The 25,109-nt window shown below is 48.3% G+C and overlaps 1 protein-coding gene across 1 annotated transcript; it reads right to left on the bottom strand.

Moving 5' to 3' along the window:
* Positions 1–1,188: 1,188 nt before the first annotated feature.
* On the bottom strand, positions 1,189–21,609 carry DISP2 (dispatched RND transporter family member 2). Its single transcript, XM_075163607.1, has 8 exons — positions 21,530–21,609; positions 13,163–13,609; positions 10,692–10,721; positions 8,454–8,577; positions 7,379–7,494; positions 6,806–6,924; positions 5,747–5,844; positions 1,189–5,137 (listed from the first exon to the last, which is right to left on the bottom strand). Exons 1-8 carry the CDS (start codon positions 21,607–21,609, stop codon positions 1,718–1,720), a joined length of 4,434 nt encoding a protein of 1,477 aa, XP_075019708.1. The 3' UTR covers positions 1,189–1,717.
* Positions 21,610–25,109: the final 3,500 nt, after the last annotated feature.

The raw sequence follows: 25,109 nt of genomic DNA, 5'->3' as shown, positions 1-25,109 counted from the left end.
GGGGCGCGCGGCGTTTCTCTCCCTCGCCCCTTCCCTCAGAGAAGGCGCCGCGGGGATGGCGGCTTCCCCGGGCGGGTGTGACACGGTTTCCCCTCGCAGCTGGCCTCAGGGGAGCGGGCCGCCGGTGGGGAGCGCCTTCCCTGCCTCCCGCTCCTTCGCCCTGTGGTGTGGGCACTCGAGGTCCGGAGCCCTGGAGGGCTCTGCGGCCTCTCGGGGGACTCCGCCGTGGAGTTCTCCCTCAGGGCGGCGGTGCTGCGGCCTGCGCTTGAGGCGGTTCAAATTGCCTGCCCATACTGTAAGGGGAAAGGCATCTGTATAAAATGTTTCCCGACATCTTTCTTAAGGTGTTTTCACAGTGTTTTCCAACACAGTTTTCAAAATGGGTGAGAAGTGCCTCCAAGCAGCAATGGAAAAAGGCTCCTGCGTGGAGGGGATTGCGGTCAGCGTTCGCTCACAGCCCGAGGGCAGCTCTGGTTGCCAAAATACCCACCCGAACGCCCGTATGGGAATTGCCCATGAAAACACAAACCTGAAACACGTATATTTCGGGTGGTGTCGGTAGCTTCCAAAGAGCATATTCCTAAGGGACACCAGGCAGCTGGAGGCTGTCTCCCCCAGAGCAGGGAAAACTGCTTGCGGGTGTTGGAAGGAGTCTACACTTTCCTTTGGCGGGTTATATTGGAAAATATATTAGGCACTTAAAAGATGAAGAAAATGAACCACAGTGGTCTTGGTGAAAATGAAGCATCACTCAGATTTAGGAAAGTTTGTCATAAGCATTTATTTTATGTCGACTTGTATAGAGAATGTTTTCTCTTTTTCAACAGATAAAGGCAAGGAAGTGTTTGTTTTCCTGTTTGTTTCTGGTAGAGAAACAAAAAAAAGTAAAGTTCAAAATCCACCAGATATGCAAATTTTAAAAAGTTACATGTTTGTAGGGAATGCCTTGAGTGGCTACAAGCTATGAAGGCAACACACAAAGCACCCGAGTCACTGAGGGGACGGGGACACTTCTCTCAAAGGGAAAATCTCACACTGAAAATCTTTGGCAGTGCTAGAATTCCTTCTGATAAAACAAACTGAAATTGTTACTGAAAATAGGTTTGGGCTGGATTCTGCAGCCTCCTCCATGATCAGTAAAGTTTTGATGAGATTTTTTCATAATATCTGAACAATTTTGATGAGATCTGTGAACCTGGACTTCATATAAAGCAGTTTCTTATTCAGTAGAAAATGAAAGACTTTCTTTTTTTATTAACAACACACTCTTCACTTGATATCTAGATTTCCAATAGTTGTGGGTTTGGGGTTTGGATTTTTTATGTTTTTTTACATGAGCTCTCTTTCTCTGTTGTTAACTGTCTGGGAGATTCACCTCATTATTTCTCTCCTATGTGACCTTGACAAGAAAACAAAATCTAATCACCTTGTAGGAAATGACAAAACAGGTTTACTCAATAAGTTTTGCAGTACAGCTGTGAATATGGCACCAGACACTGGAAGGTCAAAGGGCTTGTACTCCATCAAGATTGATCTCACATCCTCTCACTAGTATCGGATTTGCTGGTTCTGTGAAAACACAGGTATTTGCACAGCTGAAATACTAAGAAATAGTCTCAGCTCTAGGAGAGGTGGGAGGAAAAAACTGCTATTTACAGTTCCAAGGAGATTTGACTTCCCCTTTCCCTAGTAGTACAGTTCTGTTTTCTGCAAGGTTTCAACTGTTGTAACCAGAACTTTGTGCGCTAGATCGTTTGATCCAAACATCAGGCATGTCTGGTTGGCTGTTCGGTAGCACAACTGGACCTTCGCTCCCTAATCCAAATCGATTTTTCCATGAAGAGCTGTTCTGCTGCGATGCTGCTGGAGAGATATCAAAGACAGTCTCCCTCAGGTCCAGCCGCAGGGTATCTCTCTTCCCGTTCAAGTAACCTCTCTCTGTTTGACTGTACGAATCAGACAGCTCTAAGACATCCGGACAAGAACTGGCTGACTCAGCAAGCTTTAGGCCTTGCTCAAAATCACTAATCGATGTCTCACTGGAGATGTTGAGCATGTCAAAAGAGCTGCCAAGAGAACAAAGGCATCTGTGAATTTTGTAGATGTCAGCAGCAGGGAGATGGCTGTTGTCTGAGGTATAATCCGACTGCTGCTGGGCAGTGTCACTAGAGCACTGTGATTTATTGAGCTGCCCTTCTTCTTTCATGCCAGCCGACTGGATATGGTCCAGCCCAGAGCCATCCCAAGCTTTCGGACCGTACTTTCGACATCGACAATCTTGGCAGAGTCTCTCCCTGTGAATTTCTGCTCCTGAGCTGCTGTGCTTGTATGGAGAGGAAGTCTGCACGGCAGGACACTGGCACAGGCCAACCTGCTGGTCTCCAAGGGCCTCCTGCAGATTCTGTCTCTCTTTTTCAAGGGAAGGGTGCATTCCTATTCTGGGGCATCTGTTGTCTTCAACTTGTGCGTCTTCAGAGAGTACTGATGGCCGGTTGGACAGCTTGCTTGTGGAAGTGCTGTTGTCAAAACTGTCGCTGAGTTTTCTGGACAAGGGCTGGAGCTCATATTGCTCATTTGCGGTGTTGGACTCCTGGACCTTCCGCAATCGGTTTTGCTTCTCGCTCCCCCCACAGGCAAAGCTTCCATTCAGCCCGGAGTCATCAGAATAGTCTTTCATGGTGTGGGCACAAGGCCAAAGGATCTGCCCACAGTTCTTCTCTGGGCCAAAGAAGCAGCACAGTGACTGGAAGAAGAAGCTGGCAAACCCACAGCTGATACACTTGATCATCATGATGAATATCCCCAACTTCCTATACGCCAGGACCGTTGCAGGCAACATAATGACTCCTGCAGAGAAGAGAGCAGAAGCTGCCATGGCCGTGGCACAGCTCATCTGCTTCAGGGAAAAGGCCACTCGGCTCAGGCGGTCAGAGTGAGGGCACAGATGATAGGAGATGCAGTAGTTGACGGTAAAGTCAACGGAGAGACCTACTGCAGCTGAAATGAAGAGAGACTCCACTGCATTGAGCTGCCACTCCAAGAGGACCAAAAGGCCAGTGGTCACCAGGACAGTGCCTGCGATGGCAGTAACAGAGAAAACGCTAAGGAGAACATTCCAGGTAGTGAGCAGCAGCACCACGAAGGAAATGGCTATGGAGAGCCCCATGACCACCATCATTTCTGTGCTGAGACTGTGCTGGAGGTTGTATAGCTCTAGTTTACTGGTAAACCATCCATTCTGAAGCCCCACGGGGGCAGTTTTCATTTCCTCTGTTACCCAGAGGTTGATTTCCTCGTAGAATTGTTTGGCTTTGCTGTAGTTGAAGCTATAGTGATAAATAGTTTGAAACTGCAGCACTAAGGCAGTGAGATTTCCCTCCCCGTCAAACCTGAGGCCCAGATCGTACGTTTCTGCTTCTTCCCTGCCTTGTTCCAGGAGCATCATTTTGATGCAGTGTAGGAAGACTTCACTTCCATAAGGGAAGGAGAACTGGTTACAGCAGAGATTGAAGCTGTGGTCTCGCTGGGAGCACTGGCGACTGTCCATCCACCTGAGGAACTCCTCCATGAAGCACACAGTAGATTTCTGCTCTGTGTCGGGGTAATAGAAAGTTTTGTTCCTCACTTTTTGGCAGAATTCGAGGAGCCACTTCTGGGCATCAGGGTTTTGAATTGTGAAGGTGACGTCTGTCACTAGGGTGCCATTGCTTTTTGGATTGAAATGGTCCCCATTATCCACGGGCAGAATGCCCCAGACTATCGTGACAGGCATACGCTGCCCTTCTCCATGCTCCAGCCTCTCAAACATGAACTGGTGGCAGTACTCAGAATCGTACCTCTCAAAGGGGTGGCTCAGTCTAAACACCTGGACAGACGACGTCTCGAGAGTTGGGAGTTTGAGTTTTGGGTTGGAACAGGAAATGTAGGCACCTCCTATGGCTAAGGCAGCAAACCAGCAGATCCAGATGTACCGAAACTTGATGACCCCACAAGGCAGAAGCTTTTCAAATAGCAGCTTGGAGGTTTCAGACAGCGTGTTCTGGAGACCCCTGAGAATGTAATGGAGGGAGAGAGCGAGTCTCTTGTGGCCGGTGTTGTTCCAGTAGTCTCCTGGCTTGTAAATGCAAGTCGTTGCTATGTAGCGCTCATACAGCACAGCCGAAGAAGGAAGCCAAGTCATCATGAATACCAGATTCACCAGCACAGAGGTGCCCATGTAAATAGCAAAGCAGCGGATGGCTATTATATTGCTAATGTAGCTGGCATAGAAGGCAGCACCTGTTGTGAAGCAAGATGCCAGCGTGAGATATGCAAAATGGTGCATGGTTTGACTCACCCACTGAGAAAGCCCAGCGGAAGGGTTCTGGTTCTTGCTGGAGTTCCAGAGGTCGAAGAAGACAAAGGTGTGGTTGGCACAGATGCTGCTGAGAATGACAACTGCTGTCAGGTTTACAAAAGGGAAATAGGTGAATCTGAAGGCCACCTTGTACAAGAAGTAGGAGATCATTAAAGAACTGACAACAGCGAGCAGGACCATCAAGGTAATAAAGACTGAGCGTAAATAAAAAGAAATGCTTAGAAAAATAGCTAATATTGCCAGGACTGGATACTTAGTATCCAGTAAAAGATAGTGCTGGAATAGTTTCTGTTTAAGGCCCAGGTCCATTCCAGTGATAGATGTATAGTTATCAAACAGATCCCAGGATTCAAGATTGTCTAAGTAGATCCCCATCATAGATGCACCTTTCCTTGTAGGCAAAAACAGCAGGCTGTATTTGAGAGATGGGACTTGGTACTCCATCGTCTGGGGACTAAGAAAGTCTCTGTCAACCAAGAAGTGAAGAAGCTGGTAAATGGCATTGAAGCGGGTACATTTTTCTGGGACTTTGGCACACTGAGAGTGTTTCTGCCTCACAGTCTCAGGACCTATGCAAGACGGAGTGAGGATGCCTTTGTGGTAGTCCGGAGCACAGGCACGAAGGAGGGCCAGAGTATGGGAGATGTCTCCTTGGGTTATCTCCAAACACGAAGACCTGTTGTACAGGACAGCAATGTAGTTCCCCAGAGACCAGCTTGGGCAGCATTCGTTGGCTTCAGTACGTTGGCAGAGGTCCCTAAAATGAACATGTGAGCGTATCTGAAAAACAGACGAGGGAGCATCATGTCAGACCCTCTCTGCACACTTCATCTCGCCCCATAGTGTTCCCTGCTCCTTGTGTAATCCCCCCCTCCAGGTGTACTAGCCATGGCTTGCCATCGTCCCAGTGACAAACTGCAAATACTAAAGCTATTGAAACATGGTAGCCTTTTGCAAAAATTAAACCCTGTCCATTATTTATATTTCTTAACCTCTGATTTGAAAATTTGGATCCTATGGCAAACACAGCTAATCCAATTAAAGTTCCCACTTGCAAAACTTGCTGTCACAGTCTCCAAGATGATAGCTCCATTTCAGTAATTAGGTTCTGCTGCCCAAAATTCTCAGCCGCTTCTGATGGACACCTTTGGCTTCTGGACCAAGCTCTTGTTCAGTGTCCGTTTATTCTTGTTTATTCAGCTGGACTTCAGTGACAGGTGGAATCATCTGTATATTGCTAAGTAGGTAAAATGCTTTGGAGTCCTCTAGGCTGAAACCTGTTCTGTAGCTTACGTTATTTTTGTCTGGCTTCCTTTCTGCTAAAGATTAAAGATTACGGCAGTTGGAAAAGAGACAGCATGTATATGTGTTCTTCCTGACATTACTAACCTTATCTTGTTCAATTTGACACATGGACTGAATAGCTTGCAAGTTCCATAAGCTCCCAGCAGTTGTGGACATAAATACCAGCTGGGAATAGCTCTTTTCTGAAATAAAGAAGAAGAGGGGAAAAAAAAGGTTTAGGTAATGAAGATGAATCAGCCAGGCTGTTTGGAGTAGACTTTTTGTGCATAGAAAAAGAAAAAAAAATCGCTGTCTATATGACTGCTGTGGAGGACTCCCTGAAGGGAAGCAGGTCACAGAGACAGTAGCTTGTAGTGAGGGGTAGCGTCTGCGTGGTGTGATCTGACCTCTGCTCCTCGCCCATCTGTCAGCAGCAGGAGAGCAGCGTTGGCGCATTTTCAAAATACGCTCTCCGTGCTGTCAGCACGCTTTTAGTGAGTGTTGGCATCTGGTTCTGCACCCCTGTTACAAAGCGAGGGGCTCGAGTTCAGCCAGAAACTCCCGAGGACCTAAGGGCTTGGTGTTTGACTGGTTTCAGAGGTAGAATAGAGGCAGGGAAGGGAGTAAAAATATCTGCGTGCTGTTCCTCTTTATTCTACTTAACTAGTGTCCGTTTTGGGACAAATTTTGGGTGTCTTCCTCTTTGGGAGTTTTCCTCTTTTTTCTTTCCAGTTTTTACTGCCGCTTACATTTTTCAAGAAGAAAAGAAGGAACAGAGAGGGAATGGGAACAGAGAGGGAGTGGGGCATACGCCATTTTTTCAGAGTATTCACTTTTGATATGGGTAAATGGTGAAAACATTAGTCCTCTTACTGGTGCTTTTAAGGCATATTTCTAAAAGGGAAAAAGAAGTATGGCAAAAAGTTAAGGAGAAACAGCTCTTCTCCAGAATTTCAAACCAAGCTTTTTCTAACCACTCAGTTATGAAGTGCTGGAGGATCACTTTCCAAAAGGTGGCTTAGGTTTCACAGGGTGGTATTGTACACACTGCTTTCTTAGAGCACTTTCAGAACATTTCCCTGCGTCCTAAAACACTTTGAGAATTCCGTATGCTGTTGAGTTCTGGGTGTGTAATACGTACTACCCCATAAAGATTTCACTCACCTGGGGGACCACAAAAGAAACCATCCGCTCCGTAGATTTGTTCCACCATTCTGCGTGTCCTCGCTTCTTGTTCTCCCTGAGCAGCCTTCTGTCCTCTGCTGATGCCAATGTCATCATAGCTAGCAAGAGATCAGATTATTTGTGTAACCAGAGATCATCTGGCTATGAGTTACGTTCACTGAGAAGGCTCTGGTGCCACACATAACACTGCTGCAGCAAGAAGAGGCATCATAGTCTTGAAAGAGCATTGCTTGGATGGGAGCTTTTCGATGTTGGGTTGACTGTGCCCCTTTATAGGGAACTGCATGAGACTAAGTGAGAAACTGCATCCCCTTGCGCAGACATGCTGAGTCTCTTAAAGGTAAACAGTGAAGTAAAGGCATGGAGAGTTTAGAGCCTAATTCCTGGTTTCCAGAATAGGGAGCCCAAGTCCACTGCAGGCAAACAGACTAAACTCTCCAGTGCCTTGATCACTTTTAAGGTAGCATATATGTTGTAATTCACAATGGAACATTGAATCTATAACTTTACAGCCAACATCTTCCTCAAACCCCCCAAACCAAACTCAAATACCTTTTCTTCTCGGCATAGGGAGAAAGGGAAAAGGTCTTCTTGTAGCCTGTATGGCTCTCTACATTCCTCCACACAATGAGCTTTCTGCCAATGTCAGTATCTCGTGGCTCAAAACCCTGCAGCCAAGCAAAAGGGGTTTGTCATCAGCTTGCATTTTAGTTCAGCTTAGCTTTCCTTAATCCTCCTCTTAGACACAGAAACTATATGAGATTATTACTGCATCTTGGAGAGATACACAAATTGAATTTTCTCTGGAAATACTGCATCCCAGAGCTGACAGAAAAAAATATTTCTCCTTTCCTTTCCTTTCTGGGCAAGGATGGCTACAGTTCTCTCTCCCTGATCTCATAAAACTCTTCTCCTCCTCTTCAAGTAAAATAGTCACCTTACAGAAATGGGAGTAATTTTCCTCTTCCTGGACAAATTCTAGTCTATTCTTATTTTCTCAGGATTCTTCCATTAACGAGAGACAGGGATGACTTTAGAAAATGTGGTATCCTGCATGGAAAACAGAACCCTGGCCAGCAGTGCTCAGAACGGGGCAGTCTCTCCATTTCAAGAGCCTCACACACAGGCTGTAGGAGCCAAAGCCAGATCATCCAATCTCCACCCAGCCTAGCTAGTCCTTTTGGGCAACCCCAGCCTTCCAGCAGTGGAAGGGGAGCAAAAGGAGCAATCCCGGTTTGTGCTGGCAGTGTCTCCACGTCAGGGTGAGGGCACTAGTGCGAGCCCACAGCATTGCTGAGAGATGCCACTGGCATAGGCTGTGCTCTTTCTGTGGTGTCAAAGAAACAGCAAATCCTGTGTGTTACTCTGACACGTGATGTCCATTCTGAAGGAATCTTGCTTTGGTTGCATGCTGTGAAGATGTGGGTTAAGGGCAGCAGATCACTGATAAACATGGTCATTTTTTCTAGTGGCTTTAATGTCCTCCTCGATCTACTGTCCTGCCTCGCTGCCTCTATCTGCAGAGAAGGAAGTAAAGGCTCCTTTTATATGGCAGAAAGAATATATCACTGGTTGGCCCATGGATTTTCCTTATGTTCATGTTGTCATATCCTCTATAGGGACTTACCATTAAGGGTTCTGAAAAGTCAGGCAAATTTCCAACAAGCAGGCCAGCTAAAGTGCAAACCACAGCCATCACTGAACACAGCACCAGGACGGCTATGGGCCACTCCGCGATCATTTGAGAATAACTGGAATCAACAGGAGAAGAAAAAATGCAGCTGTTAAGGCGCTTCTGCTATTAGCACAAAACCTGCTGTTGAACCAATGTAGTGTTAGTAAAGGGAAGTAAAAGAATTAGGGCTTTCTGGTTTGAGCATTTATTTATTGAAAAGCTTAGAGGCTCTAGTACAGCTATTAATGAACATATTATATCTCCAACTGGATGTTTGCAGGCAATTCTAATTAACTCGGGTAATTACATTTTGCCTCCCTACATTTTCCTGCTTTTTCAATCAGAAATAATAAAAACCAGACTCTTGCATCCTAGGGCAAAATGAAGCTTTAAATGTTTAACTTAAAAGATTGCATTTAAAAAGAGCTTCTTCCTTTTTTTTCCCTCATTGTGCAATCTAAGCTAGTAGCTGCCTAACAGTTTGGCCTGCAGATTTTCAACCTGTGGACCCTGAGAAGTCTTTGGGCTATTCTGAAGGGTTCCCTAAAGATAACTAACTCAAGCAAGTCCATTCTCATTGGTCTAAATTCACTCACTATGTAGGGGCCTGCCTTACTGTTGGGAAATGTATGGACATCTGCACAGCAAAAAAGGATGGAAACCACCGATCTGATGCGTAACCGATGTTAGGCTTGCCAGCAGCATTCAGGGAGTGGACAAGGGGCTTCTGCATCTGCAGGATGAGTGAATCTCACCCTGATATCAGCCTCAAAACCAAACGCTGAACCTACAGCAAGAGCGTCTGCAAATGCAGACCAGTTTTCCTTCAGGGTTTGGAGAGCACATACAAGCCCACAGGCCAGGGCTATGCCTAAAATACATATCAGTGTGGTATGGTGGCACACACATTTTTAATGACATTTCTGTACAAACAAAACCCTTCCAGAGAAGCAGTTTACTCTAGCCAAAACTCTTGCCCGTTACTTTTGTTCTTAAGAGCTGGTCTAAAATTTTCCATCCAAGGTCTGTTTTTCTTTCGGGACAAACTGTGTCTCCTGTAGGATGATCTATCAAAGTTACTATCCCACGATTTTTTACCAGTGCAGGTTTTACTGCCTCAAGATTTTTGTCTTCCTCAAAAACATCTGTTGAGATATAAGATGTCGGAATGGGTTCCTGCTCTGGTTTGGCAGGTTCTAGGCATTTCTTCTGTATTCTGATGTATTTCCGAAATATAAGAAATTCTTTGTTCAAAAATAGTTGTCAAAAATTTGAGCTTCATGGGGAGGTGAAATATTTATGAACTTTAGAGCAGCTGTGCTAGTGCGTATCAGCCTTGGGGTGTAATGTTCCTGCTTGTCTGCTCTTTTGCTCCTCTTGCCTCCAACTTCACTGAGTCAAATAATGCAGCTATTTCTCATAATTAGAAATCATCACAAGCCCTTCAAAGAGCTTTTCACATGACTTTTGGTCAGGCCTGGTATTTTTTTCAATTTAAGACTGCCTTGTCAAGTTTGTTTTCATAGATGAAGTCTTTGCTATGAAAATGAACAAAAATTGCCCCTTATGCGTTAGAGTACCTAATTTCTGGAGGCTGTTTTGGGTGATTCCATGTCCAATTACCAGAAAAAAAAAAAAAAGAAAAAAAGAATCAGTTGCAGTATCTGGTGATGGAAGATACTTACCCAAACCTTCCAGAAAAAATAGTTCACAAAAATCAGCTTTTAAACAGAAGTTGAAAGCAATCGAATTATTTTAATTTTGAGAAATGTATTAAAAATCCTCTGTCTTTTGAAAAGGTGAACTTATTTCGTGGATGGGGTATCCTCCTGATTGCTCATCTGGTGGGCCAAGCTGGATTAATCCTATATATACACACACACACACATACATATAGGATTATTATATATATATAAAAAGCTATTGTATGGATTAGAGCCAGGCACCTGCCCCAAGAACAGCTATCAAGACAGTGTTGCTATTCATTAATGCAGGTTAAATTGATCTCACAAGCACATTGAGATTTTTCCCAGTGGATGGGAAGCCTTGAGCAGGGAGTGCTGACCTTGCCTCTGAAGCTGGGCCTGCCGAGGATGTCACCAGCGATAATACTCTGCATTTCCTAATAGCAGGGTAGGAGAGCAATGATAATGGGGTAGAAGGACAGGAAGCTTTTGATATTAAACATACCTTTTTGGCATCCTGAAAGCTTTGTCATGTCTGCAGACAGAAAAAAAAAGATGCATTCATTTATTATTTTCCTACGAAGCAGAGTGCTGGGCTGTTGATGAGCGAGGTAACCCTTTCAGAGGGGCTGTAAAGCACCAAGCTGAGCCATTGCTGCAAGAGTACTGGCACTACATGAATTAGTTTAATGAATAACAGTCTTTTCTTCTCCGTTGGCATTTTAACCAAACAGGGTGGGAAGACATGTAGTCACTCCTCATTTTAGCCCCTCTAAGAAAACGCTGTAGAAAGTAACAGACATGAGTAATGTAATCCCATAGAAACCACACCACAACTCTATCCATGAAAATCTATCTGTTTTAAGTGCTTTCCTACTGAATTTTTAAATTCTTTCTTGACAAGAGCATACCTCTTTATTAAATTTCATCAGCTGGGCTAGCAATGCCTATAGATAGTTTTTATTTCCTGTTCAGCTCAGCAAGGATTTTCCAAAAAGGTGGCTCTCATTTGTTTCCTGGGCCCTTCCAAAGACTGCGTTGGTCCAGTCTAGAGGAGCAGAAGGAGGCCTCCACTAGAGGCCAGTGGAGCTGCTCGAAACATTTTACCGGGGGTTTCCTTCACAGAGGAGCATTTGTCATTCCTACTTGTAGGGCTCTGAGGAATGAAATAAAGAAGCCATTCCCAGGGGATCCAAGGTTACGTTTGTTAATGAATCCCTGAGGACAAGCTTTCCACTGACATCTTAACAGAAAAGCTGCACCTCAGTGGGTCACCATATCTGAAGGACCTTTCATTCTGCTCTCCGTTTCCACTGAAATGTCCCCTTGAATTACGCCCCAGCCCGGCATGGCCTTGGGTTGCAATGCAGCTTCCAGCGAACTGCTCCCAGACATGGCTTCCTCCTCTCTCCGGAGCCATGCCAAGCTCAGCTCAGCGCGTGCTCCGTCCTCCCTTCACCCTCCTCCTACGCTCTTGGCTTAAACTAGGAGAAGGTCCCGCTGCACTCCGATATCCACGTGGGGCAGGTGGCCCTGGGTCCCTGCTCCGTCTCGGGCAGCCGACGGGTGACCCTGTGGCAGCTCATCCTCCCTGTCAGGTTATTATGAATGGAAGAAACGAAAAAGCAACAGAGGAGAGTTCCCATGGAAGACCCACTCTCAGTGGCACGTGTAATAAATTATGTTGTGTTTTCCTCATCACACTAATGCTCTGTAGGTTTGAGAGAGAGGGGAGCAAAGAAAAATCCTTACCAGATTATTAGAGAGAGGTCTCTTTCTGGCAGCACACTGCCCATTCTGTGCTAATTCTCTCACAATAGCTTCTCAAGCAGATTTGCTTGGATTAAAAACCCCATTCTAGCATTATTATGTTATCACTTTTCTGTCTGCTGGTGCTGCACATTCTGCTAAGGGTTTGCAATCCAGCTGCGTTTCCTACTTGAATAACCTGTTATGGAGAACGTAGTTGACAATTTTGTTGATAGCGTGCGAGCTAAAAAGGATCCAGGCTCCACTCCTCTGACTGCAATTGCTCTACACTGCAAACACAAGCAAATTAAATCCTCTGTTAATGGCTAGATAATGAGATGTAAAGGGCTTTTGTGCCTAACCCTGCACCGCTGTACAAAGGCAAGGAAGGACTCCTGTGCCATCTTTTATCAGACTTTGGTGGCTACTGCCGTGGTAGCAAAGGGATCATGGTCTTTAGTGCCACCCTTTAGAGTGGACTCCAAAAGGCACATGCAGCAAGGATGGATGGTGCTGGCTGGAAGGGGCAGAGGTTGTAGCTCAGGCTGTTGGGGAAGCCCATCCTGTATGCACCATTACAGCACTGCCCAAGAAACAACCACCACCCAAGCAAGGCACTGGGGTGCTCTGCACACAAATGGAGTTTGCCCAATTCTGTCATGGACAATACAGAATTTACACCCTTGTTGCTGCTTAACCTGGAAAACCAAATAATCTTCACCACTTTTGTATTTCTCACTGCTCAGCTGTAGCCAGTGCTTACCCTCTGCTGCCCCTCCATTCCAGCACGGGCAGCAGCTTCGGTGGGGGCAGAAAATGAAATTAACTCTGCTCTTATCACTGAGAAACTCTGTCAAGATAAAGGATTAGCTGCTGGATGTCTTGCAGTGCAAAAGGAGAAAATACAAAGATCACAGACAATGGGCATAATCAGAGCTGCAAGATCTTGGAGCAGCTGAGTGGCCTTGGCTTTATCCAGTGAGTCACCTTGAGAAGCAAATCCTGCCTCTCCCCAGTGTGGGCATGGCAGCTCTCCGTACACTTTCCACAGAGATGGAGAGAGCAGACTGGATCCCTCCGTGCATTTTGGGGCAGCTGCTGTCCCAAACTGAAGAGGAAAACCACGTTTCGTGCATCCTTACCCTTCTCATCCCTTCTCGCTTCCCACCTCAAAGTTCAGGAGATGCTTTCTGAAAGCCCCTGAGCCGCTCTCCATGTGCCTCTTACCTGACTGTTACAATGTGATGCTGCACCGGCCGTCGCTGCCCGGGGGACCACTGTTTCCAGGGGGTTTCCGAGGCCTCGTGGTGGGAAGCTGGCATAGGATCACCGCTGGAAAGGTGGGAACACAACATGGGCCTCTCGCCATGCCCAGGGAGCGGGGGCGGGCCGTAGCTGCCTCGGGGCTCCTGCTGGTTGCAGGGGTAATACAGGTGATGCTGCTGCGAGTCCTGGGAGCTCGATGGCACCTGGCCGTTGGACTGGGTGGAGACTGGCCCAAGCGTGTGGCTGGAGCAGGGCAGGCGGTCTCCCCCCAGCCTGGGGGATGCAGGAATGGGGCAGTGATGGACTGGGCAAATTCTTTCCCAGGAAGTGCCGCTGTAGCTGGGCTCGGTGTTCCCGATCTCTGGCATGGCGAGACAGGTCTGGCAAGGTCCTGCATTTTGTTTTTCTCTGTGAGAGAAATTAAAGGTATGGTAAAACAGCAGAGCAGTAGAAAGGCTACGCAGGGGAATCCCATCCTGCAAACTGGAGACTCTCACAGGCCTCCCACATAACACAAGATGTAAAACCTCACCCACTCTTTGCTGTACCGAGAGCCAGACTCAGGGCTGAGCTGGATTATGTTTTTTATAAAGACATCCATGACTCACTCAGGTATTCCAACTGATGGAGAATCCATGACATCGTTGTGCATGTTGCTCCAAAATCTTAAAAAATTGGGTAACATCCCCTCAAACAATTCTCCAAGATATTTCAGTGTGGAGGGGGCAGAACACACTGGCTGGTGATAACGGCAGGGTCCTAACTCAGGACCACAGATTGACTACAGAGATCTGGGGAAACGGAAAACAAAGGAGACCGCATGTGAAGAAGACCCTCAATTAGCTGTGCTTCTTGGGAAGATGAATTTGTTCGATTGCTCTGCAGAAGGACTGGCTCTGCTCCACACTGGGATAGCAGGAGAGTGAATTATCCCTGGCACTAAAAAAACTGAACAGTGAACCTGATGGCTGTGATGGTGTAAAAGAGGCTTCAGCCTCCAGCCTGGCACATGCCCTAACGGCTCCCATGTCCTGCAGACTCTCCACTGGGCTCTTCCGGATCATTTTAGACATGCATCTCCCAAGGATGTCAGCAACAGATATTATTGGTCTTGGTATGCAGGAAGGGGATGGACTAGGATCTCTCAAGATCTCTTAAAGCTTGACTTTCCTCTGACTGCTCAATTTACTGAGACAAAACATTTGCAGACTTAATTTCCCAAGTAATGAGGTCTCTGCAGGATATGCTGTCTTCTCTCCAAGGAATTTAAAAAATTATTCCATTCCTACAGCTCTTGATTTATGGAACCTGAGGGATTTTGCTAGCTTGGAGAAAGTTTGAATAATACTTTGAGGGACTGGTTAGCCTATGTGACACCAAAAAACCCTTCACACACAACAGACTGAGGTCACACTGACCCCAAAAATGCCTTAGGAATTGCTGTCTCAAGAGATGCAGCTGGTCAAGGTGTCGGAGTTTCAGCACCACTGTGCGATCTGGAGCTCAAAAAGAAAGCACAGTATGGAAACACCAATAGTCTGTGGTCCTTGTTCAGAGCACGTGCCATGGTGTCTACAGCTGACGTATGTGTCTTACCCTAGCATCTGGCATCAAGCATTAAGTATGATGAATGATTTGGGCCAGCTAGAATCACAAAGTGTCTCAAGTCATCAAAGAATTATGAGTGTGGGAGCAAGACTACAGTGAGATGAACTTTAGCCTGAGGCACCTGATGCAATGTGGGAGAAAAATGAAGGCAAAATGTTTGAGAAGGGAATATTTTTGAAAATTTGCAGAGTCCCCCTCATTTCTTTTTCAGACAGCCATGGAAAAAGATGGAATTTTAGCAATTACAAGTCTCTGGAATTGCACCCAAAGTTAAATGGCATGATAATATCAATGACAAAAGGGATTTGAAGAATCCTATTAGCTCAGTATTGCTTGAAAATTTATATTTTTTCCAGAAAGAAGGACATATTGGCCTTGGCAGCTTGTGCTATATGCTTTCCAACATCAACTGAGTTTATCAACACTGAGAAAATATATTTCATGATTGTACAAAATGGGCTTATTTCATTAAAATCATTACAACAGAGTAATGTTTGTGGTAGCAGTTATACCAGTGCTGGTGTGGAGACTCATGGCACAGACATTGCACTCAGCTTTACTTGCACAGTGTACCAGTCCAGGGACTAGTAACAAAGAAATCTCGACTGATTAGACACCATCCAATGCTAATTTTAGTTTTTAAGCCAGAAGACAGCTGCAGCATAGTTACAGACACGGATGGCATGTTCATGGGTCCTCATTACAATGACACAGAAGCAGTAACTGAAGTTCAAATGCAGATTTTCTGAAGCTCAGGCCATGCAGGAGGGGGGAACTACATGGGGGATTTTATTTTGGGTCATCAAATTCCTTTGCTGAATATTTTTTGGAAGTGGCCAAGGAAAGAGAGAAGAAATGGCAAAATGATATTAAAATAGTCTGCAAATACCAGTGTCTGTGTGAGCTTCTTTGCATCCTTGGAAGAGGTCATACACCCAAAGAGAGCAACGTCAGACAGCATCTGTGAGACCGTTAACGTTTCCTATGACAATAGATGTACAAAGTGGCCGAAAGAAGTCAAAGTTTGCTCTGAAGCAGGTGCCAGAAAATCAGCAGACGGATGAGCGCACACCTCATTGAGATAAGCTCCCAACAGTTCCAGCGCTTGGTTGTCTGCCCTACAACCCGAAGTACTAGTAAGAGTTGAGCTCGTTCAATGTCGCAAGAGGGAGTGCTGTTGGCCAAAGCAGGAGCTCCTGAACAGGTTGTGACAGTGATATCCCATTCACCCACAGAATTTGTCAAAAGAAATATTATCAACCACATTGCATGAAGTCCTTGCTGTCCTGTCACAGATGGATTAGTGGCAGGATTACCAGACCCTGAAGCGCGTGATTTGTGTTATACCTCTATATGAAGGTAGTTTACAACAGACGACTACAAATTTGTCATTGGTGTATATGAATGCAACACATGAGATTATAAATCAAATGCCAGCAAATCGGTTCATGAGATGTAATCTAAGGTCTGGTCTGGACTTGTTACAACCTTATCAGAGTCATCCCTGCACTGGGAGGCATTCAGGTTCAGCCGTACTGCTGCAGCACAGGGCAGGTGCACTGCAGACAGGCGAAAGAAAGATTACCGTCTGTGGTAGTCAACATATAAAATGACATCTTTAATTAGTCATTGCCCATCTATACTAATTGTAGAACCAACCTGACTGGGAGATGCTAGCCACCACATCCCCTGCAGCTCTGGTAAGCTGCAGGGGCAGAGTTTGTTTGGGAGAGCTGACCTGGGGAGTCCTTCAATCCACTCGCTCAAGCTTAAAGTGTAATTGCTCTCACTCTCCCCAGGTGTCCCGTGACTGAAGTGCAGGTGCGTCTTATCTGGGGTTTGTAGTTTCATACTAGTAGTCCTGGGTCAGGGAATTTTCATCAGAGAGCTGGGATTGTGGCAGTGTTATGCTTTGGCAAGGTCTAGACCTTTTCTCACTCCCTTTTGAATGCCTCTCAGTTACTATTTTCCCTCTACCTTGACCCTATTGTTTTTCCTAATTTTTGTACACTTTAAATAGGTGATGGTTTCCTACGATGCATAATAATTCACAGGGACACTGCTTGTGCTTGTGCTTGTGCTTTTGGTATTCCCACACCTGTACAATATTTGTGTTCTTTTTTCTCAAAGCAAAAACAACATTCTTTTTCATTTAAACTGCTGGATCTGCATAGGAGATTGGAGCCAGAGGCTTTTCATAACTAAATTAGTCTGATGGCTGTACCGCCACGTCTGCCTCGTGATGGTGAATATGTAACACTGAACAGAACAAAAAGGCTTTCACAAAATACACTTTGAAGATGGTCAGGGAGATGCAGGAAGCATGCAATGAAAAATTTCTCTTCCAAAAACCCCTCAGCTACAAAATCTCCTGGTGGGGAAAGCAGATGACAAACTCTTGGATATCGCAGATTGCCTCCAGTTTTTATGCACATACGTTAATATATTTGATTCTGATATTTCACATGAAATCCCATTCTTCTTGTTTACCATCTTTGCTGCAAAATACTGTCAAGATCTGTTCTTCCCCTGCATGTTCTCTTAACTCAATCCCCTGCCTGCTCAGTGACTTCATATTTTAGAATAACTTTGGCTAGTTCAAATCATTCACTTGTGACTCTTCTTCATTATCTCCTTTTCAGACTAAGCAATTACAGTTCTGTCAGTCACCCTCTAGATATGAGTTGCATTATGCTCATCTCTCTCCAACTCCATGACGATGTGACCTTGGTTATCCAAAATCTCCAGGGAAACCTGGAGCTCGCAAATAATGATTGGTTGGGATAATCACTGCTGGCAGTTCTGCAGAATTCGAGTCTTCACTTGCTACACTCCCAATTAGCCATAGTGCTGGCGGGCTTAACGTTTGATATGCTGAGGTCTGCACCAGAGATGTAGCCTGGTCCTTGTTTGCCTGCAGCCATGTCGCTATTACTTTTCTGGGCCCGCAGGACCCTGAACTATGCTAGAAAAATGGTTGTGGAGGAGTTTCTGATATCTGTTTACTGTCAGGCAGGAGAAGAGGTGGGCAGAGCACCGCACTGGACTCTGCTTGACATGCTGACACTAACGAAGACTAACATCAGGGGAAGAGAAACATTTTTTTTAACATTCATTCCCAGTCTGGGCGGTGTCAGATATTTGACATCTTTGGGATTGAGTGGGCAGAAATGGTCTCAGCCACAGAAAAGCCTACAGAGGCAGCCTGACAGCCTCCATTTTCTTCTTCAAGCTCAGCTGGATGCAAGCAAAGAGGTGCTGGGAAAAGAGAGGACGAGGAGGCGTAGGGAAAGGGACAGACTAGAGTTAACTGCTCCTGTTACTCACGGCAATGAGTTGCGTTTCTCACGCTATTTGCTTCCCCATCTCTTCCCCTGAGATGTCTAGACAGTATAATAATCCAATTTATGAAACTGCCCGAGTCACTCTGAGTGCAGCAGTGCTTTTCTGAGACAAGTACCAGGGCATAGGCAGCCTACTTCATGTGGGGGAACCAGCAAAAGGACAGAAGCTTCTTCCCACAAGAAAACAGGCAGGATAAGGTCAAGATTTTTAAGGAAAGAGCTTTCTGCCATTCCACCTCCGCTGCGGTGCGGAGCAGTGGTAGGCACTGCGGAGTCTGTGGCAGGGGCCAAGGGCTGAATGCTATGAGTGGGCTATCTCCCTCCCTGCAGAGACCAGCGTCCTGCTATGAAGCTCAGACACTGCCCCGCAGAAGATGTCAGCAGGACATGGCTTTGGCTGCCCACCTCCCCACCAGCCTGAGCATCAAAGCCCCACCAAGAGGGTTTGCTGGAAGCATGCCGTGTTGGCTCCTGCCCCCAACTCCTTCTCCTTGGGACAGCTTCACGGCACACGGAGCTGAGCTCAGGCGGAGGAAGGTTTGCGGGGCAGGGAAATGATAGCATATGGTCACCTTCCCTTTCCTCAGCCACTCCATTTCTTTGGCACGTCTCTGGTCTTGCTTCCCTCTGAGCCACACAGCGGGAGAGCGTGTGCGTCTCTGAGAGAGGAGAAACGGGCCAAAAATGTTCAGCGTTTTGAAGGAATGACTTCTTTATTGGTCTGCCTAATTCCACCCTCATCCCCAAGACCATTTCTATAAGCACTTCTTTTTTTTCAATTGAAAGATTATCTCACCCTTTGCATACTAAGGAGAGGATCAGGAAAGCAGCACTTTGCATATGAAAGATGGGAAACACCTACCAAGTGAATGGAGCTGTCTGATGCATGAGTCAAACTACAACTTCTCCTGTTGACAGAAGAATCTCACGGGGGAATAAAAACAAGCGAGAGAAAGGGCAAAAGTCTGTATCTTGACTACAACCACAGACCTTTTTCCCCAGGACCCTTTGCTTAACTAGACATTAAGGACCGCAAAATTTCTTTCATAAAAAAAAAGAAGCTAGTTTTATTTTCTTTCCCTTTTTTCTTACTCTAGCAAGGTTTTGCTTGTATATCAGCTGTACAAGCTTTCCCAAATGAAAAAAAAAAATTATTTCTGAATGAAAACCACGTGCTATAGGTCAGCTTCCACCTAGATTAATGGCTTTTTCTTTGAGAGCTGTAAATGACTCTTTAAGAATGGGTTTTTATAATGGAATTTAGAGGTTTTCTCTTTGAACATACTACCAGCAAAACAGCAGTGGAGCTCTCAAGAAAAAAGAGCTTCTTTGCTTGTGTTTTCTAAGGAGATAAAAGTGCCCTTTTGCAGAGATCAGGGAAGGGTTCATTGCGTTTCACTCTCACCTCGTTTTCTAGCTCCGCTGTTTAGCTGACAGGGAGAGACAGGCACCTCCTGAGCAATTCATCTCCTCCTTAGGCTGGGTCAAACTCTCCTGCACTAAAAAGTTTCTGTGTAGTTGTATTTGTTTTGCTTTTCATGCGTAGTGCGTATCCTTGAGAAGACCTACAATCTTTTTCTTAATGAGACTCCTGAGTACGTTAAATCATCATGAAAAATTAATGAGACTGCAAAACTCTGCTTCCCACATAGTCTACCAAGAAAAGTTTAGTTTTATAATCCTTCCCATTGGCTCGTCTGAACAGCCTTACCTTTACCCCAGGCAGCTACTGCTGCTGTGGGTACAGGTATGTGTGATGGGAGACAACCAGACACAAAGGGCTCAGGATCCTTCAGTGCCAGAATAGGAGGGGATGCAGTTTGCTCTATCTACAATGGCAGTGTAAAATGTGCTGGTAAAATCATGTTTGCTAAGCCGTGTTTTGAAGAAAAAAGAAACAAAAAGGGAAAGGAAAAGAAAACACCACCTTGCTATCCCAGTCTGAAAGAGGCCAGAGCAAGGTAATGTTTTCAAACATCTGTATTTTTCTGATGATGAGCTGAGCATTGATGATAAAGAGCATTGGTGGGGAGCAGAGGATGGGGACTACAGAGCTAACCCTTTAGGGGCTATATGAAGAGCCTTGCATAAAGAAGCATTTATGTATACGCATGCTCAGGAGTGAGAGAGCTATCTTCTTGTACTTGCCATAAATTTTAGTTCCTGAGTGAGCAGCATGAGTGAAATTCAAAATACACCTGTATCAGATGGCTTCACTCATCTCTATAACTTAACTCTTACAGGCCACAGCATTCATTTCAAAAGACCTGTTGGAATAAGCAAGGATTACTCAGGCAAGCAAAGCTCACAGGGCTTCAGTGATAGCTCTGACCCCATCGAATGCCCAAGATTTAAAACAGTGCTGGATTGTGTAACAGTCACTCAGCGAGCACCGAGACCCAAAAGCACACCAGCCTCTGGCTGAGATCTTCAGAGCTGTCTAAAGAGAAGTGACGACTGCCCTGTTGGTTCCCCCAGGCAGGTGAGGATGTCTCAGCACAAATATCCTGTATCAGACAGAAGTGAAACTCTTTGGTTTTCAGGAGGAATTTGTGTGCTGTTGACCTCGGGACGTGCTCTGGTCAAACAGAATCTGAAGAGCTCAGAAGATCCGTTGCCTCCAGTATAGCAGTTGGGAATGTGCTTGCAAATTTGGGGATGGCTCCTTGCCCATGATTATGGCCTTGTTGACGTTTCCAGAAAATGACAATGATTGTGGCTGCTAACCTGGTTTAAGACACCAGGTAAGGGAGCATATGGCGCAGGGGGGAGAAGATGAGGGCTGCAGGGTTTTATAGAAGAGATCTTCGGAGCGAAGACCGTGCTTGCCTATAGCCGAGCACAACGAGGAGTCTGTCTGAACCATGCTGAGCTTCACCAACAATAGCTGCAGAAGGGAGAGCTCACCATGCTGCAGGATAAAAACCTGCCAGGGAGGCCGAGCCAGGCAGTCGCCCACCGACACAGTTGGCTCCGCACGGTGTGCCTGGCCCCATGCGGGAACCGGCCGGGCAGCACGGATCTCCCAACCCCAAAACTGAGGGGTGGGCAGTTCGGCCGGCAGCGAGGGGCTTTGCCTGCTCTCTCGGTGGGAGGACGGGGCACACCTCGGTGGGGCCGGGGGGCCGTGCCCAGCTCCGCACCCCCAGCCCCAGGAAAACCCCGGCGGCACCGTCTACCTCCGCACCCCCGGAGGCAGGGCGGGAGCTCCCACCTGCCGGGGCACCGGCTCCGCAGCGCCGGCTCGGCCCCGCCGCACCGGGCACAGCGGCACTGCCGGCTGCCCCGCCCGCCAAGGGAGGGGAGCCCCCGCGCCCCCGCCGCCGGCCGCGGCGTCCCGTCCCCCGCAGCGCCGCGCCGGGACCCGCGCTCCTACCTGGGCGAGGCGGGGCCGCGGCCGCGGCGCGTCCCCTCGGGCCGCTGCTCCCGGCGCGGCGAGCCCGGCGCGGCCTCCATGGCCGGCGGCGGCGGGGCGCTGTCCGCAGCCCGCGGTGCTGAACGCTCCGGGAGCGGCGGCGGCGGCGGCAGCGCCCCGGCGCGGCTCCGCGCGGCGCTTGCGCGGCCGCGGAGGCGGGCCCGGCGCGGGCGGCCAATAGCCGCGGGGCGGGCGCGGGGGCGCTGGCACCTGCCCCGGGGAGCGCGGCGGGGGCCGCGGGGCGGGCGGGTGAGCGCCGAGCCCGGGCCGCCCGGCGCCTCCCTCCGCCCCCGGCGCCAGCCCGGCTCTGCGGGATGGGGCTGAGCGAGCGGGTCCAGGGCAGGAGCTCCGCGGCGCGTGGCGGTGCAGGGAGTCAGGGTCTTCTCCAAGCCTGGAGACGGACCAAACTGCCTCGCCCGGCCCCAAAGTCCCCTTCCCGTCCTCACCCCGGGCAGCGCACAGTTCCTGAGACAGACGTCTTGTGGGGGTGCAGCGAGGGGGACCGCAGGTTCAAACAGCGCACAGATCCCTTTGGGTGGCAGGTAGAGTTGTGCTTCTGCTTTGGCCCAAAGTGGGAAAGCTCCCAGAAGCACTCCCGGACCTGCGTGGCAGGTGCAGGGCAGCATTTTGAAGTGTGTGGGTTCACCCTCTGGATTTTAGCAGCATTAAATAAGTAAACAATTTGTTGAAATAGGTGGTAGTTTTGAAACAACTGAGTTGGAAGCACGGAGAACACAAGGAGGTCAGACACGTTCCCCTCCTTGCAGGATCCTGCTATCATTGTCTATTGATACCATGAAATTGCACTAGGTTGCGTGGTAGCCGCGCATGTCCCCTTGTGCCGTGGGGAGAGCATCCCACGGAGCTTGTGGAAGGTGGCTGCTCCTTCCGCAACCTCTCCTATGCCAATGACCATGACATTACTGGTGCTAGGAAGGGCCTGGGCCTTTCTCATGACCCTGTGTATGGCCATGGGAGTGGCAGTGACCTTCTCCCTTCTCATATCCTGTGCGTGGCCATGGTGATGGCTATGACCTTCTCCTTTCTCCTGGCCATGCCTCGTCACTGTGGCAGTGACCTTCTTTCTCATGAGGGTGGCATCCTTTTTGCTTCACATGCTACAAGAAAAAAGGGAGAGTGTTAGACCGGAGAGTATCCTATAACTCCCACTAATCCTCCAGCTGCTTAGAATAAGCTCTCCCTGCCTTAATGACTTAAATGCCTGAGACAGTTTAAAGAACAAAAAGCTTTGCCTAATGCCAGGGTGGGTGACTCTCTCCGACCGTAGGCTGTTGCCTTTCCGAACCCAGCAGGAGGGAATTTCCGAGGGCAGGCTGCAGGCAGCGCCGGTGTCCCAGCTCAATGATCCCTGCTAGACCGCGCCGTAAGGTCCTGCCCACACCCAGGGGATCCCAGCGCGATGATCCATGCTGGGCCGGGCCGCAGGGTGCTGCCTGCACCCAGAGGATCCCAACGTGATGATCCGTGCTGGGCTGGGCCGTAGGGTGCTGCCTGCACCCAGAGGATCCCAACGTGATGATCCCTGCTGGGCTGGGCCGTAGGGTGCTGCCTGCACCCAGAGGATCCCAGCATGATGATCCCTGCTGGGCTGGGCTGTAGGGTGCTGCCTGCACCCAGAGGATCCCAACGTGATGATCCCTGCTGGGCCGGGCCGCAGGGTGCTGCCTGCACCCAGAGGATCCCAACGTGATGATCCGTGCTGGGCTGGGCCGTAGGGTGCTGCCTGCACCCAGAGGATCCCAACGTGATGATCCCTGCTGGGCTGGGCCGTAGGGTGCTGCCTGCACCCAGAGGATCCCAGCATGATGATCCCTGCTGGGCTGGGCTGTAGGGTGCTGCCTGCACCCAGAGGATCCCAACGTGATGATCCGTGCTGGGCTGGGCCGTAGGGTGCTGCCTGCACCCAGAGGATCCCAACGTGATGATCCCTGCTGGGCCGGGCCGTAGGGTGCTGCCTGCACCCAGAGGATCCCAACGTGATGATCCGTGCTGGGCCAGGCCGTAGGGTGCTGCCTGCACCCAGAGGATCCCAACGTGATGATCCCTGCGGGGCCGGGCCGTAGGGTGCTGCCTGCACCCAGAGGATCACAGCGTGATGATCCCTGCTGGGCTGGGCTGTAGGGTGCTGCCTGCACCCAGAGGATCCCAGCGCAATGATTCCTGCTGGGCTGGGCTGTAGGGTGCTGCCCGCACCCAGGGGATCCCAGCGCAATGATTCCTGCTGGGCTGGGCTGTAGGGTGCTGCCCGCACCCAGGGGATCCTAGTGCGATGATCCCTGCTGGACCGGGCTGTAGGGTGCTGCCCGCGCCCAGGGGACCAGCCCGCTTTTCTGAGCCTTAGCCACAGAAATGTTGCTTGCCTGGTAGGATCAGATAGGCTGCGAGGAGCAGCTACAGAGCAGCTTGTATTATGTGGCCCAGCAAGAAAGACTGAAACCTGGTATCTGCTGAAAAGATTGGCTGGCATTACTGTGATGACAAGGACATAGGTGCTATTTGCTTTTCTTTCTTCCCGATGCTAAATAATACTTGCAACAATGATGATAATAATAAAGCCATGGGAGCTGAAAGGATGGTGGGAATAGGGTGAATTGCAAACATCCCACTGATTCTGACAGACAGCCGCAGACAGCCGCATCTTACAGCTTTTAGTTTGGCTCAGCCTGATGTGTGAACTCCTCGTCTGTGAAGTGGGGGTGATCACACTTCCTCACTCCCACAGCTTGGCAGGTTTCCTCTGTGGCCTGCAAAGTATTCGACACATGGATTCATTTTTTTAATTGTCCTTACCCAGGGACTACAGCAGGGCTCATGCTCCCAGCTAGCGGCGAAGCACTGCGCGAGGCAGTCAGGGGGGCTGCCCGCGTCCCTCTCGGGGCTGTTGTTACATTGCTGGGGCTGGAGCGGTTGGTCCGTACGTCACGTTGGCTTTTTTTTGCTCTTCGGCAGTGCGGGAGCTGGCTCTTTGCCATGGAAACCCACATCAGAGACCTTCCAGCATCAGACAGGTCCAGCTGGTCCCCCGTGTCCCTCCGACGTGAAGGTGGGTGAGCGAGAGGGTCAGAGAGAGAGATGACAAAAAAAAGTAGAAGCAAAGAGAAAAAGAGCAAAGAAGGGAGGTGTAGGGTCAGGAATATTAAAAAAGCCGACAGACAGTAATGGATACACGTGGAAAAGAGAAAAAAGCTGGTGAGCAGAGAAAAGGGGAGACGGGGAAAGGAGAGGGAAAATATATGAACAGGTGAATGGGACAAAGATGCACTGGGGGTGATGTAAGAGGTGGCTGAGGGCTGAGGCAGGTTTATGAAGCTGCTATGCTGCAAAAAACCCTCTGTCGTCCGAGACGGCAATTTGCTGCTGCTGACCCTGAGAAACTTAGGAGATCCATCAACTACTCTTCATTTCATGAAAAGTGTCCAAGAGCAGAAAGCCTGCTGGCTCAGGGCTTGAGCTCCCTAAGCAGGGCTCGAAACCTCTGCTAGTAAAAGGCTTCGGTATTCATACATGGAAAAAGGTCAGA

The sequence above is a fragment of the Calonectris borealis genome, chromosome 14 (genome assembly GCF_964195595.1).
Source record: "Calonectris borealis chromosome 14, bCalBor7.hap1.2, whole genome shotgun sequence".
Lineage (NCBI taxonomy): Eukaryota > Metazoa > Chordata > Aves > Procellariiformes > Procellariidae > Calonectris > Calonectris borealis.
The sequence above is the reverse complement of the archived record's forward strand: the minus strand, read 5'-3'. Positions and strand labels throughout refer to the sequence as shown.

What these genes read in the sequence shown, in the direction of transcription:
- DISP2 (XM_075163607.1), bottom strand. Translation starts at nt 21,609, where the DNA reads ATGGAGGCCGCGCCGGGCTCGCCGCGCCGGGAGCAGCGGCCCGAGGGG. An exon ending in GCTTTCAGGATGCCAAAAAG is followed by an intron (nt 8,578 to 10,691) that starts GTATGTTTAATA and finishes TGTTGATTCCAG; the next exon opens with TTATTCTCAAATGATCGCGG. An exon ending in CCCTATGCCGAGAAGAAAAG is followed by an intron (nt 6,925 to 7,378) that starts GTATTTGAGTTT and finishes ATCTCTTGCTAG; the next exon opens with CTATGATGACATTGGCATCA.